Here is a 17,013-nt window from a genome sequence, read left to right as displayed (position 1 = left end):
CTAAACCTCAACATGGAAGACACATCAACAAGGTGAGCGACTAATTTAACCTTTTTGCTGTTCGCAAAAACATGGAGATATGCTGCATATGAAGAACGATTCAACGAAACAATCTGAATCTTGAGCTGAATGTGGCCAACCTTGGGAAAAAGCTTAAGAACAACAGGCCATGGTTTGTAACAATGTTATTGCAAAATTGATTTCAATCCACATTTCTCTCATAGGAAACAATAATTTCATTTTAAAGTGCTTGACTCAATATGGATATGAACTGTATGCTATGAAGGCATGAAATTAGACAACACAGAAGTCTCCCAATATGGCTGTGAATGACTGCATTGTTGTTTAGGCTGGTTATCCTTTGAGTGAGTCAGTAACTTGGATAAAAATACACCAGCAGACGCTGGGAAAGTACCTTGGTGGCTTACTCGTATCAGGTTCGGAGAGCTGGGAAATAACTCAATACTCAAAGCAAAAGTCTTCTTGAAAGCCAAAGCATTCGCCAAATGGGGGCGCATACTCAAACAAAATACAAAAGTCACTGAGTGCTACCAAGGTTAGCAAACTATACTCACCAATGCTGAATCAGTTGAAAATAAGGCCAAAAAATATTGGTGGTTAATTCAACGCCACAATGGTTTCAGTTTATTAACTGCTTATCATGACTTTATCTGAACATGACACTATGCAATTCAAAGTAATTATTCAGGGGTACACGCACAGGTCTTGGCATGTTTGTGTTCTTATTTGTCTCAATTAGCTTCATTCGCTTTTAAGGAGTAGCGTGGGAATAGTTTAAGTGTTGACTTATATGCCAATGGCTTAGTTCCCAGGTCACAATATATAAATGGGTTAATGAGCTATTCTAAGCGCTCACCCAGATAGCTAAAGTAAGCCAGGGCAGCAGCTGTTGAGGCACACTGTAAATGCAGCGATGATTTACTAACATTTCAAGCTGAAACTTACTGGCACAGTTATCGTCTTAAAGCTTTGAGGGATTTTGCTTGAGATAATTATAATCCATTAATCAATCTGCCTGATATTATGAAATTATGATAACTCTATGGGCCAACTTCTGCTGAAGTTGTCCCATAGAGTTTTGCTCCCTTCTGAACAAGGTACACATTTTAGACAATAGGAAGGAATGCCATTCATATATAAAGCTAATACATGGACAAACAGGCCTTTTTCATGGCCACCAATGATTACATTCAATGATCCTAGCTTCAAGCACCATCTGCTGCTTAAAATATCTCACTGGTATGGAGTGTTTGTCTGCCATGCACTGAGTGACAGCATGGTCAAAGCCTGCCCATGTTATGTACACAAAGGTCACCAGTGTTTTACTGAGTCAAAACCATTTATACTACCGTGCTAACTGGACCAAGCATTATGTACAGTGATTTGAATGCACAATTACATGCACAAATGCATAATTAAAAACCTAAAACTCAATTGAACAAGCTTAAATGATATTACCATGAACATGTTACAATGAACTTTAGTACATAATATCACATTTGATATAGGATGTAGATTTTATATTGTTAGAAAAAAGCACATACTTTGATTTCAATTATTAACCGTGCAATGTTTTTTTTTGTGGTGGAGTTATTAAATTGTCCTTTCGTTCTTAAGACATCAAAACAAAATTGTATTACATAAAACATTTACTGTATGACTTCATATCTATATTTTCTCATTTATTACTCGATATATATCAAATATCATTTTTTAATAAAACCAATTCAATGTTTTATTTTTTAGAAAACTGAGATCAAACTTCTTCCCACATTGGGACCTGAACGGGCACTAAGCTACCTGGACCCTGGACTACAGTCAGGCTCAAAGGAGGTGACACAGGAGACTCACACAGCTTCTTTCAGTACAGAGGGACAAGTATTATAACACCAGGAGCTGCATGGAAAAGCGCCACATGAGCCACCGGGCGGGAGGTATGCTACACCACCGCTTCCCTAATGGTTTTACTGAGCTCTTCATGGACGAGACGGACCACGAGGTCAGCACCCTCACAGACCGCGCCTTCCGGAGCCTTTGCATTGGGGATGATGCTGTTTACAACGATGAGTTCTCATATGGATACTCCCCTTTCAGTTGTCGTAAGCCTCTGGTGGAAGAGCCTCATAAAAAGGCTCATCACAAGGAATCTAAAAAGCAAGGACATCACCGCGGCCATAACAGCATAAATGATGCACAGCCATGGAAAGAGCAGCAGAAGAATATAAGCCAGGTATCGTCGTTCCTCAAAGCGTTGAGCGTCACAGAGAAAAGCTGCGAGGGTTTGCTGATTAAAAATGGAGACGCGAAAGACCCTAACGGGGAATCCTGGGATAAATCAGCACTCCGCAGCATCCAAAGAGAACTGTCAGAATTCTCCTCTGATTATCATGACAGCCTCACTGATGGGGATTTCAGCCGCAACAACCGTCATCCATCTATTGACAAGTCGGCAAAGAAAAATGGAAAAGATTCTTCCTCTCTTTCAGGGAAATCTTCAAAAATAAAAAATGGGAAGTCTGCCATCAAACTGAGAAAACTGAACATCAAAAACTTTTTCCTTCACAGTGAGTTCAGCCCCTTTCAGACGTGGACGGATTTTAAAAGGTTCCCGTATGGACAAGAGGAAATAGTCACTTCTGTCCCCACTGACAACATCTCAAAATGGTATGACTCGCCGCTCTACAAAGAGCTGGCTGAGGCACATAGAATAGACTCTTTGCACTCAGAGACTGAGGAGTCACAGTCAGGTCAGAAAGTGATTGAGCCCCCTCCTCCTCTGGCTCCAAAGCACATTCACCTGCCTCCACCATGTAAGGTCCTGCCAAAGCTCACAGCCACTCCTGCTGAAAAGAGGTGCTCATCAGATGGAGGTGAAGGCAATGCTGCCCCCTGGAGGAGAGCCCGATCACGGGCAAAAAGTGTTGTTCCTGTGAGCCAACCTGCAGTCATTTCAGCTCTGAAGGACCACGGCTCTAAACCAACAGAGGATAGTCTTGTTGCAGTCCAAAATGAAGCCAAATCTCTGGAAGTTAAAGCAATCGAGGAGGTGAGCTCTTTGGCCTCAACTCCATTTAGCATCTGTCAGCTAATGACTCCTCTTATCCCTTCAAGGCAACCGACAGAGACATCAGAACTTCTCCAATCATTCTGCTCCCCTTCGTCACTCAACATCCCTCTAAGACCAGACTCAGGGACCAAATTGACCCCTGAATTGCCTATCAAACGAGAAAGCTATAAATCCCTCGCCTCTAGTATCCTGTTCAACCTCAAAGATAACAGGAAAAGAGTTAAAAGTCGTTACAGTCCCCCAAAATTCAAAACTTCAGAATTGCCTGATCGTGGCACTCAGTCTCCAAGACTGGATAACGGCAGACATGCAAACACAAGCTCTGATGGTAATACCTCTGGCTTCAGCACTCCTGCGATTGGAAAAGATGGAAGGACGTGTAGCAGCCCTGTTTTAAAGCAAGCCAGTACTCCAGCTCTTGCCCCTGGAAAAGGTGAATTTGATACACCTTTATCAAGTGATTATTTGATGTTGAATGTTTTGCAATCTAAAAGAGACTCTGCAGGCAGTAGATGTTTCGGTGAGGAGAATCATTATGATCCTTTAATGCAGTTAAAAAAGAACAAGAGCCCAAATGCTAGTAAACTTACCTATCCATCTCTGAATTTGTACAAGAAAACCTGCCCAGTTGGTGATGATATCAGCTATCTTCAAGTTCCACAGAGGGCTGAAAGTCCATCATCTATGAACAATTGTCCACTCTTAGAGCAAAGCAACAAACCTTTGACAGACAGGGATGTACAATTATCACCAAACACAGAAGCCGTCAACATACATTGGACATTGGGAAATATTGTCCAAAGTCTATCATCCACTGTCCCATCCCCAGATAGTAAAGAAATGTCATCCCTCACATTGGAGAAAGAAGGAGTTTCACAAAATGTTTCAGTCAAAAAAGGAATACGAAATGGACCTGATAATCCCAAAAGTTCTATGATTGAAATAAAGGAAAAAGACCTTGGCCAACTAACTGTTGGGGTTAAGGATAAAGATCTGGACGCACAGCCCCTAAGTAGAATGGATATAATTAAGGCAGCAAGAGAGGCTATAAATGCAGCCAAATACAAAGCCCTGTCTGCTGGTCAATCAGAAAGCATCAAAAAGACAGTTTCAGAATCAGCAGAGCGTAGAGAGAAAGAAATAGATGAATGTGTCAATTCAATAGAACTTACAACAAATGATGAGGGGGCTTCGGATATAGAAATAAACCACTTCTTGCTTCCAGAAAGTACTGAGAAATCAGATGAAACAAGAACCAATATAATCAATCATATGAAAAAAGAGCCGCCACCGGTTCCAATGAAAAACTTTGCTAAATCAGACATTCAACTTATTTTTGACAAACAGAAACCCTCCAAAGATGAATCCTTGAGTAAAATAGATATGCCTACCGCTGAAAACAATTCTCCTGTGCCAAATGAAAGTAAATTTGTTAAAAAGCAAGGCAGGTTAAAACGTGTATTTTCAGCCCGACAGAATAATTACATCAAAAGTCAAAGACACACATTGACAGGGGATGGGCAGGAAGAAGATCATGATGAAAGTGAAGCAAAAGGTTATGAAAAGATGTTGCAAAGAGAGACGAGGGATAAGGAGCATATAATCAATGACCTACATGCTCTGAAAGAGCTGGAGATGGCTAGGCTAGGTGATCGTGTTCTTGAGAATGCTAGGAACAAACTAGTGGTTGTTAACATAGATAAGGAGGCAAAGGCTAAGAATGATTTGATCTCAAGGGAACTGAGGAATATTAAAAGGGGTATGTTATCCATGAGAGGGAACACAATGGCTAAGAGGGACATTTTTGCAAAGAGAGAACAGCAGCAGAGTAAGCATGAGATGTTCACAAAGATTGATAGCAATGTCATTGTCAACAAAACATATATAAATGACAATTATGACAGAGCTAAAATGGCACTTGAGGAAATAATATCAGAGAGGAAAAAGAATAAAGTGAAAAAAGAAGAGAATGGAGACCTATTATTGGGGGAGAACATTGACGCTGAAATATATGCATTGAACGTAAAACATGACAAAGTTAAACATGGTTCTTTGATGGATGCAGAGGAAAGTCATAATGACAACATGCTTGCACTGAGAGAGCAGGAGCTGAGAGAGAGGTTAGGGGATTTGAGAGATCACAGTCATATGAAATGTATTCTGTCGCTGACTGAAGCAAAACCTGGTGAATCCCACAGGTCAGGTGCTAAAATGGAACTACCAGGCATAAACGCAATAAATACTGAGCTCAACATACTGCTTGCGAGCAAATCTAAGCATAGGAGAGATAGTCATGAAAAAATAACCGACAATATTCAACAAAAGAACGACATGCATACAGTTAAACTGATGTCTGTTGAAATGGGAGGTGATCCATTTAATGAAAAAAATGGTGGAAACAGGAAAAAGACAGATGCTCCACCTGTTCCTCCTCGGAGTAAGAAATGGGTGATGAGAGGAAATGAAATGAATATGAAAGAATCTGAAAGTGCAGAGGATGTGGGTGAATTCACCATTACAGAGAGCAAATATAAAACAGAGGTACATTCTTTAAGGGGAAAAACAGCAGGTTCAAGAAGTCTAGAACAAGAAAGTAACATTCCGATAAGAGATACCGGACAAATAAAAAATACTAAGGCAGATCCAATACTGCCAGAATGGTCTATACTATCAGAGCAGCAGAGTCAAAATATACAACTCTGTTTATCACCAGGTGAGGAAAGAGTAGCTGAAAGTAAAGCATATAGCAAGGAGACAAATTCAAGCACTCCAAGGGCAATCACGACTGATTGCAATTTTGTGCCGCAGGAGAAAGGCAAGGTTAAACGTAAATCCCCCTTAAGACCAAATGATTTAAACATTGTGGAACCTTTGCACCAGGAGAGCACTACAAATAAAGACAACACAGTAACTACAAGTCCGTTTGCAAAAGATACTGACAAAACGAGAGCTGTTGATGAAATTATGCTAGATCAGGAATCTCCCAGTGAAAGTGTTAGGAATATTATTTCACCCATGTTACTAGTGAATGGCCTTAGTGTAAATCAAAGCCCGCCAGATCAAGCTAGCTGGTCATCAAAGTCGTCCTATTTCTCTGCGGAAAGTGCACTGCACAGAAACACTGAGACAGACTCAAATGTTTATCACTCTTTGGAGAATTTGACTGGGGAGTCTGAGGAAGTTGACAAGGAGATGAGGAGCATTTCAGGGAACCTGAAAAAATATTCAGAGAAGACAGAAATGGAGTACTACTCTGTAAGTGATCATGAAAGTGAGCATGAAGCTTGCAAGCAGACACTAAACTCTCCTTATGCAGATGATCGTATTCCTGGCAAGGAGATCATTGAACATGCAGGTGAAGACACAGACAAAGTTATTTCAAGCCAAAGCTTGAAGGTCAAGGAGGACGGTGCAACCCTGGTGTTTCCTTCCAGCACTTTGTCACCCACCTTAGGGATCCCTGCCTTATTCAAAGTCAAAGACAACACTCTCTGTAACAAGACAGTTAAACCATTAAAGCCATGGTTACAAAAGGAGAATCTTAATGCATCACAGTTTGGAAGGGAAGAACTACATCTCCAGAAAGAGGATGTTGGGCTCGCATCAACAAATCGAACACCTGTGACTAATCACAGCACCAGTGCCCTTATTGATAGCTTCCTTTCTAAACAGTTGGAATCTCTACCTTCCCCAAATTGTCCTCCGTCACCCTCAAACGTGTTAAGCGAAAACCTGAAGAAAAGCCAGTTTGATCCTTTATTAACTGTCCCACAGGAAGAGGACAAAAACTCAGGGGTAAGTCCCTCATCTGAGGGGGTTGAGAGCCTGGCAGCTGACACGGGAGATGAGATGGTATCTAGCATGGCAGCGACAACAGAAGATGGACAACAAGTGTCAAAAGTTCCCAGTGAGAGGTCAGGCTCTACATGCAGCGGCAACGACAGCCAAACAGGGCTCCCAAAACCACCGGCTGTCCTGCCAAAATCCGAGAAGGCCCTTCTGAAAGCTATAAAACTGACAAACAGAAGGATCAAGAAAGAAGAGGCACAGACACAGGCAAAGCCATCCCACATGTCATCAGGGAGCAGTAGAAAACACACACCAGATAAACACAAGAGTGACACCTCAGGACATAAACCATCGGAGCACAGGACTTCAGGTGGCACCAGATGTAGTGAGAGGCGCAGTAAGCAACCGCATCGGAAAGAAATTGAGGGAAGATATCCCCATGAACATCCCAGGCACAGCAAGGAAAAGAGTCAAGCACTAGAACATTATGAAAGAAGAGACAGCAGCGCTTCTGGGCATGATCCCAAAAGACTGGACCAGCCGTGTTACAGGACGGGGAGGCGGATCTATGAAAGGCCAGAAAGCAACAGCCACAGTAGTGATAGACTTCCTTGTGTTTCAACAGAAATGGAAGATGGTAGTAATGGCAGACATATTCGGGACAAGGATTTAGAGAACAGACGTTACAACAGTGATGGTGTGATCAGTGATGTTCCTGTATACAAAGTCCATGTTACTGAAAGACCGTTCCACCCCCAACGGTCCCAAAGCATCGACAGGTGCTCTAGTGATAAAGGAGAGCGCAGGCCTAGTGTTAACATGTCAGTCAGCGAGAGGCTCGGTCCCCGGAGTCAGCGTATTGAGAAAACTATCATGGACGAGCTTCAGCAGAGAGGCAGAGCCAGAGGCAGAGCCTCAGGGAAATATGCTGCTATAAAGAGGAGTCATAGTATGGACACATGCACCAACGAGATATCACAGCCTTCCAACCTTTCACGCCAGCCCAGCCACACCAGCCAGCTTTCTCATCAGTCGAGTGTCGACCATGCCATTGTCACTCAAGCCTTCCCGATGACTCAACGCAAACTCCTCCAGGACCCTGATTCTGGTCAGTACTTTTTTGTCGACATGCCCGTCCAGGTAAAGACCAAAACCTTCTTCGATCCTGAGACGGGGAGCTATGTGCAGCTTCCAGTCCAGCCGCCCGAGGGCGCTGTTCCTCAGACGTCTGCCGTGGAGATGTTGAACACACCACTGGTGCTCTACCATGGCTTTGTTCCAGTGCCTCTGTCCACCATTGCCCATAAGTCAGCAATCCAGGCTTCTCAAATGGAGCAGGGAGAGTTTGAGCAAAAACACCTAGAGAGGTCAGGGCAGGTGTACAGTCAGGAGAAACATCCATATTTAGAGCCAGTTTATGGTCAGCACGACCACGTGCTGGGAGAATTCTTGGGCACAGAGGAGCTGGATTGTGTTGGCTGAGTTCATTTGTGCCAACCAACTCTGCATGTTATGTGGAAAACTATTCTATGGAGGTTTTTGGCTTGTTCTTTTGCTTATACTATGTCAGGCTTCAAATCAAAGGTTTGTTACTTTGCATTTTCAACTGCAATGGAAAGTAGTGTGAATTATTTTTGATTTGTAACATGTGTGAATGGTAGTCAGAAAGGAAAAATGGCATTTGTTGAATGTGATTTCAGGGACTGATGTGCAATTTGTGCAATTGGTTTAGAATTTGTGCAACTGCAAAAAAGCCTATATATATAGTATATATGTATTTATTTTTCTTCTGTTTGTTAACAGGATGTAAATGTTGAGAATTTTCTATAAATATTTACAGTTTAATATATTAAACTGGTAAAAATGGTATTGGTGTTCCATTTATAATTCTTCTTGTATTATTGCTTAGGGGTTTGCGTTCTGCAAATGTTGTTGCCTTAAGTTTTGTGTTGTTTGTTTGTTTTTATCTCACATGAATATATTAGAAAAAACAAAGCCCAAGCAATACGATATAGTTTTGGTCTTTTGATTTTATTCAACATCGATTCATATGAATCATACTGTATGTCTACAGGAATTAAGCTGTTTATCCATGCAAGAGCTTAAACATTCACCTACTTTAATTTAATAATGACACCTTATACATTTTATTTATAAGACGTGTTGTTGCATAAACTTTAAATACAGAAAACCACAGGAGAATTTGTCACGCAATATTGTTGCATTTTATAACTAGAATCAAGCAGGCTGTGTCGTGTATGTGATCCATTCCAATAATAAAAAAAAAACAGTGCTTGTTACAGAATGATTCCCTTATATTTCTTGGCAAGAAGATACATCAACATAAAGGATTACATTCAACACGGTATTCACTTTTCAGGGTTTTTTCTGTCTTTTTGTATGACCTGCGACTATCTTTCTTTAAAAAAAATAATATTTCAGAAAGTAAAATATTTAATTCTGCTACTTTCATGTTAAAAGCTATGCGTATATCATTAACAAATTATGATTGTGTTAACTGTATTATTTTTACATTATTTTTGAAGTGCCCTCTTTGTTAGGCTTTTCTTGTTTTTCTTTAAAATAAAACAAATATAAGATTTCCATTATGTTTTTTCCAACAGTATATTTTTATTCATATTATAATTTAATCAGGTTGTTTTGACCAGCATAATGTATAACTTGTTGCCTTCCAGGAAGTCTTTTAGGCTACACACACCCACAGAGTCAACAAGTTTTTTTCTTAATATTTTTCTCATTTCTTTTGACAAAAAAACACCCGTTTTGTTAAAAAGTCTTGTTTACCCATTCTTCACCAGTGCATCGTCCGAGAGAGCGCTCAGTGGCGCATGCGCTCAGTGGCAGCCACAACTGACTGCCACCATGTCGTCGTATTGCTTCAAAACAACGTTCTCCTCGTCGTCGAAGTATAGCAGGCTGATAGACTGGAGCTTGTCCGGCACGCAGCACGGCGAGGCCACATCATCGGAAAGCTTGAGTGCGTGCATGATGGATTGCACTGTGGCGTGGTTGGTCGCGCGGAGGCTCTCCCCCAGTGGGAATGGACAGGAGCCTTTGCAGTGGTTGGCGTTGTAGCCGCGCGGTGAGATGATCCAGCCCGCCCAGCCGATTTCCTCAAAGTCCACAAACAGAGGAACCTTCTGGCAGGGCTGAGGGCGACCGCGGAGGGAACTTGGAATGGCACGCCTTGGCCTGTTTGGTTGGGCGTTGATCGCAGGCGCAAGTTCTGTCAGCGAGAGAAAAATGGGATAAGAATACTGGATTAAGCAGGAGAACGGTGAGGTTGGTCCTTAAAGTCACAGACTACCAAGTAATAAATAACTGCAAAACATTCTGCTATTCCTCCTGATTTCAGAGTTCTAGGGGCAGAGAGGGCCATGTCTTACAGTAGACCGGGCACTTGTCACATACAGTATGTGTCTGTTGTGTCTTTTGGCTAAATTTGTGTAATTCAGACATCATTCTTTGGTAGATAATGCATACAGGTGATGTGATTTGCCATTTGAAAAGTGCACTTTTGCACCCAAGACATAAGGGGCTAGGGGGAAACGATATGGTTTCATTCAATATAAGTTACTGTACCAAGATTTGGTGATCCACTGGCAATCGTGTCAGTTCTCGCGTCATCTGAGAAAATTACCAGATACGCATTTCGGTCCGCCAGTTTCCCATACTGCTTCGATGGCGGCATCGCGGACTCCAGCCAAATACCCGAAGCCAGAGTGGTCACCACCAGGATGCCATTGTTCTCCTGACTATTGCTGGTCCATTTCGACACCTGACATTATAAAGTATATATATATTTTTTAATAATATATTTATGTTTATATTTATACACATTTCAAATTATGACTTGAGTAACACACATTTGATATGGTTTTGTCACCGGGGGCCCAATCTGAAAAGATTTTTATTGTTAGATATGATTTGTTCCATACTATCTATACTAGAGCTAGGGAGATAACAGTGAAACTCGGATCAAAACAGTCATAATTGCATATGCTCTAATGTTGCTGACATATTGTAAATGAAAAAATGGTGAAGTTGACTATTCATCTTTTTGCTGGGGACCCCCTGGCTCCTCTTCAAGGACCCCCTGGTGGTCCCTGGACCCCATCTTGAGAACCACTGCTCTAAAATCACGAAACTTACCGTTGCTGTTACATTGAAAACTTCCCACCCTTGGGTGTAGAGTGGCACCAGCCTGGAGGTGATGAGGTTTCCTCTCCAAGGTTTTACGCGGCTGTCAAGCACCTCGTACAAATCAACCTGTGTCACAAAAGGAAGCATGCATTAATGAGAAACTCACTTTAGTTCACTTATTCATGCACCATTGAGAGCATCGTCTCTGGCTTCATTACTGCCTGGTACGCCTGCTGATCGCAAGGCCCTCAAGAGGGTGGTGAAATCAGCAGAGTGCATCATCGGCTGCTATCTCCACTTTGTGCAAGGCATCTACCACATACAATGCCTTAGGAAAGCCCGGAAAATCATAAAAGACTACAACCACTCGGCTATGGACTGTTCACGTTTTGCTTACGCCCTACCAGACTCATAAACAGCTTTTATGCCCAGGCCATCATGCTTCTTAACCAGCAATAATAAGCTAATGATCATATTGATGACACGTGAACAATTCTACAATTGTACATTCATTGTAAATCACCCAGTCTAATGTACATATTCATCAGCACACCTCCACCTTATACTGCAATATTTATTATTTATATTGTTATTGTCCAGTCATACTCTTCCTCTGTCTACAACCATCAGGATACATCTTATATATTCCCCATTTTTAGATTACCTATAACTGCTGCTAGTGTTATTATTATCAAAATTGTTTTAATAATGTATATACTTTTGCTTTCCTTGCCATATTTTTGCTACACTCAAAAATCAATGTATTTGACATAGTTGTCAGTTGCCTTGTCACAAGAATTGCACTTTTCAGAATGACCGGGTATTATACTGTGCATTTGATAATAAAACTCTTTGACTTTGACCTTAATAATAATAATAATAATAATAATAATAATAATAATAATAATAATACTGATAACACAAACGGACTGACCGTAAATGATAGCAAAAAAATACCCAGTGTTTTCGCTTACTTTGTAAAAATGAAGCCCGTATGACTTTAGGATGAGCTTCTGTTTCTGTCTGAACCAGCGGAATTCCGCCTTGATCATCTTCTCCTCTCTGCTGAACGACGACAGGTTGAAGAAGTGGAAGCTCTCTCCAGCGTGGCCTGCGCAAACATTGAAATGAAATCATTACATCTTTCTACTCATGATATACATAAGCACATGAAAACAAAAAACAACACTTAGTATTCGCAGGTAATTATTGGATGCAAACTTGGATTGCAAACTTTACGCGCGTAAACTCCGCGCGTAAAGTCTGCGTCCAAATTAAGCAGCGCACAAAATAAATTATTAATATCAACTCCAACTAGAGTACAAGTACCTTTATCCTCGAAGCTCCTCACGACGTTCCCTTCCAGAATGTCCTTCTGACTGAGAGGGGCCCCGGCGAGCCCCGACACAGCGTTAAAAAGATCCAACATGAACTGAGGCGCCTTCTTGCGCGGAGGCGCCACCGCAGGCTTCTGCATCTGAAACGAACCATTGCGGTCCGACACCCGGTTCGGCTTGTCTTCCGGAGCAGCCGAACGCGTCGCTTTCCCTCCGGTTGCCGGTGATGTGCTGTCCAGCGGGAGAGCGTGTGTGGCCACGAACGCGCATCCGAGATGGAGAGCGACGAACGCCCAGGCGCGCACAGGCTCGGTGGACCCTCGTTTGGCCATGGTCGTTGAAGGTGAGGGGTGAACTGAGACCCGAGGGAACCTGTGAGACCCCCGTGGGTGACAAGGTGATAAGGCGACCCCCCCCCCCCCCCCCCCCACACACCCACCCACACACACACTCCGCGTAGTTAGTCAACACAATGCAATGGTTGGGAGGGGAGGGGTGACGGATTACTGCAACATTAAAAAAAGTCCATTTCCATGTGAAGCGGTGTTGATCCCCCACCCCTTCGCCCGACAAACAATAAAAAAAACTTAATAACCACATAAAAGTAGAAATATTTTTTTCCTGAAAATCCCGGCCTGTGTGTGTGTGTGTGTGTCGAAAGGATACAGGGAACTGTATTTAAATGTGATTAATTCTGCAAACAAGGGTCTTCCACCCCCGGGTGCCATGGACACGCCGACGTGCGCGTGTTAAGTGTGCGTGACGCCCCGTGCATATTTGGCGTTTTTACATTTGGGTTTCGCTCCGTTTATCAGTGTGGGGCCAGTTGGCGCTTGGCAAAGGCGGCGGCGTCGCAGCAGAGCAAACCAACATCCGCGCAATGACGCACGTCCAGACTGCGCACGGCGCGGGGGCACAGCTCGCTGTCCGGCGTGTCCATGGCACCGCGAGGGAGTCCCTGTTTGCGGAGTGAGTCAGAGGGTGACGTGGTGGGTGGGGGTGGGGGTGGGGGTGGGGGTGGGGTGGTCCGGTGTGACGGCGATGATGTGTTCAAGTCACATGTTAAAGAAAAAAAACCCGTAAAGGGTTATCAACTCCAGAACAAAAAGGATCGAATTCGGAGGGCCGTCAATCACGCTGATCAATAGGACTTTCAACTCTAGATTGTTAATCATAATGCGGAATGCAATAAAATAACGATGATCCCCTCATTTAGGGGGCGATTACTCACTCACTGTTATTACTGGAATACCCCCCCCCCACCCCCCATCACTAAATTGTTTTCTCTGTCAGATTGATCGATACGGCTCAATTATGTCACTGACTGCGAATGTAGTATCACATCATACCATGTTATTTGATATTGCATTTATTTAGTGATTAGAAACTGTGAAGTGCATTTTCATATATACAATGAATTTGTCTGGGAAGGGTTGGTGCAGATAAGCTTAAAAAGCTCAACAGTTAAACTATATATATATACACACACACACACACACACACACACACACACACACACACACACACACACAGGATACATTGAAAGTCTATGGTGAGGATGGGAGGGGATAGGTGACAGTATGATTGCTTGTATCGGTTGTGGGTATAAATATAAGTTAAGATTGGATATTCGTTTTAAATTATTTTTTATATTTATTTTATTTATAATAATTTGATATGTATTTATGTGATATATTTTAATATTTAAGATAGGGTCAATATATTTAATATGTGTTCTGTCATCTTGGCCGCATGTACTATACTAAATGTGATTTATTATAATTTATACCTGATACATGTGAACCCCGGCGGGTTATCTCCCAATTAGGGGCCACTCTCTATGGAGTTTGCATGTTCTCAGGAAGGACCCCCACTAAAAACATGCAGAACATCGTCGTCCACTGCTCCTGGCTAACCCCTGGAGGAAGGACAAGCCAGGATGGGTTAAAAGCAGAGAACTCATTTCACCGTGTGTGTGTGTGTGTGTGTGTGTGTGTGTGTGTGTGTGTGTGTGTGTGTGTGTGTGTTAATGACTTCACCTTGTGTTAAATACCTCTACTGGAGCGATCTAAAACACATCTAAGGCTTTTCGCTGGTCTTTGTTGCAGCTGGCCTCTGTTGCAGAGGGAGGTCTCTATCTATCTAGGATCATTAGTACTATCATCCATCCATTAATACTGTTATTATAGACTGCTTCTAACAACGTACTTTATGCCATTCTTTATCTATCTATCCAGCCAGGATGGGTTAAAAGCAGAGAACTAATTTCACCAGCCACTATTTGAACCGTGTGTGTGTGTGAGAGTGTGTGTGTGTGAGAGTGTGTGTGTTGGTCGCCATCGGCACATGAGTGCATGTGTGCCGTGTGTTCGTTGTGTGATAAATATGGAATCTTCGTCTTCTCTATTGGTTTCCCTACGATTTATAATAATCAACCTAGCTGTAATCTATGAGCTACTACGAGTCTTTTTTTTTTTTCAACAGGTGCATCCTATCCCACAAATACCAGCATAACAGCTACAGCTGAAGATATTTGATCAGATTTTACTGGCGCATTACTTGTCCAACCACGCAATTCCACACGGATGACCGGCAGATGGCGACAAAGACACGTTGAAACTATATCCTCAGAGGAAAGAGAAATCAACTTTTTTGCCTACACCCTTTTTTATTTCTGGATTTTAAATGTATTTATTTTTAACATATCCGACACTCTTTCAAACATTTCTGTTGACACCATTCAAACATTAATTATATATTTATTTTTAATGTTGATATATTTTTTTATTTTTCTAGGTAGTATATGACAAAAAAAGGATGGAATCGCCATCTGTCTGTCTGTCTGTCTGTCTGTCTGTCCGTCTGTCCTTCGATTATCTTGACAACTTTTCATCCGATCTACTTCCCACTTGGCGGTGTATTGCTGGGGACCCAAGGACATGCAGTGTCTAATTTTGTGCAATTTGAACACGCGACATGTTTTAATAAACGTTTTCGATAAACTTTCAATAAACAAGCAAACAGCGAGTTTATCCAAAAGCCCGACTTGGCTGTGTTTTTTCCCGTGAGAAACAGTGTATTTCCCGGTATTTTTAACAGCGAGTCGCAGCGACTTTCGCGACTGGTTTTGAACGATATATATATATATATATATATATATATATATACAATACAACAAGCAGTGAAGGTATATATAACCATATAAGAATAAACAATATTATAAAATATATATTTTAAATATATATTTTTAAATTATTGATTGTAAAATATATATATATATATATAATCACATTCCACTGCTCGCTTTGTACAAAGAATAATATAATAGATAACTAAAATTATTTAATAATATACAACTAAATCTTTGAATCTTGATTCTTGCAGCTATTTATGGTTGCAGTTTAAAGGATATGGGTCAGCCTAACAGCCTCAAGATGAAACTCTACAGATTCCATGTGGAATACTACAACTTTATTTTATTATAGTTATAATTTTTTTAGATTGTGTTGAATGGCGATATTGCGTCAGAACGTGGGATGGTGTGGAAGATGCTGTCCGTCTACATGTCGTCTATGTTCTCCGAAACTAAAAAGCAGATGTCTGCATTTCTGTCAGGCTGTGTGAGCCTGTGTGTGTGTGTGTGTGTGTGTTAATGACTTCACCTTGTGTTAAATACCTCTACTGGAGCGATCTAAAACACATCTAAGGCTTTTCGCTGGTCTTTGTTGCAGCTGGCCTCTGTTGCTTCCGACCTTAGCAGAGGGAGATCTCTATCTATCTAGGATCATTAGTACTATCATCCTTATTAATACTGTTATTATAGACTGCTTCAAACAACGTACTTTATGCCATTCTTTATCTATCTATCTATCTATCTATCTATCTATCTATCTATCTATCTATCTATCTATCTATCTATCTATCTATCTATCTATCTATCTCTCTATCCATCTATCATCCATCTTTCTATCTATCATCTATCTATCCATCTATCTATCTGATAATTGTCTATCTATCCATCTATCTATCTGATAACACGATAATTCATATTATTTAATTTTTACCCTCTATATCCATAACAATATTTTACCCTGTGCATAGTATCACATTTTGTATAATTGTTCATCTTAAATATCTGACTAGTATTGTTTTGTATTTTTGGGCTATTTGTATATATTTGACAATTTAATTTTAATTGTATCGTCTTTATTTTTACTTACTTTACTGTACTTCTATTTTAACCTTTTTTATTCTATTATATGTTATTATTAGTTGAATTCTCCATTTTCATTTTAGACTGTTAAGCTTTATTCATTTTTTAATGCTAACGGCCTGTGGAGAAATGCACCAAACCTGAAAAGAACAAATTCCTTGAATATGTAAATGTTCCTGGCCAAAAAAACGGATTCTCATTCTGTTATGAAAACTGTGATCACATGAAATATATTTCTTGAGCAAATTGCAACAATAATGACATTTTCTGCTTCTAAACTGTAGTTTGAGACCACTGACAAAGCGTCCGCCTGTCATTGCATGACTGCTTTGCACATCATATGCCTTTTTCTTTTCCAAATCCCGCCTTTTACACATCACCCCTTTCACCTCAATCTCGGCCTTAAATGTCAGGATACAGCT

At 41.2% G+C, this 17,013-nt stretch overlaps 1 protein-coding gene across 1 annotated transcript; it reads right to left on the bottom strand.

Moving 5' to 3' along the window:
- Positions 1-1,771: 1,771 nt before the first annotated feature.
- On the bottom strand, positions 1,772-12,710 carry LOC307246098 (bone morphogenetic protein 2; the record flags this gene model as incomplete). Its single annotated transcript, XM_080021900.1, has 5 exons — positions 1,772-10,124; positions 10,481-10,676; positions 11,051-11,167; positions 12,016-12,152; positions 12,371-12,710. The coding sequence occupies 5 exons, from the start codon at positions 12,708-12,710 to the stop codon at positions 9,733-9,735; spliced, it is 1,182 nt and encodes a 393-aa protein (XP_079878026.1). The 3' UTR covers positions 1,772-9,732.
- Positions 12,711-17,013: the final 4,303 nt, after the last annotated feature.

This window comes from Zeus faber, assembly GCF_960531495.2.
Source record: "Zeus faber genome assembly, chromosome: 20".
Lineage (NCBI taxonomy): Eukaryota > Metazoa > Chordata > Actinopteri > Zeiformes > Zeidae > Zeus > Zeus faber.
Note: the sequence above shows the minus strand (reverse complement) of the source record. Positions and strands in the feature narration are given on the sequence as shown.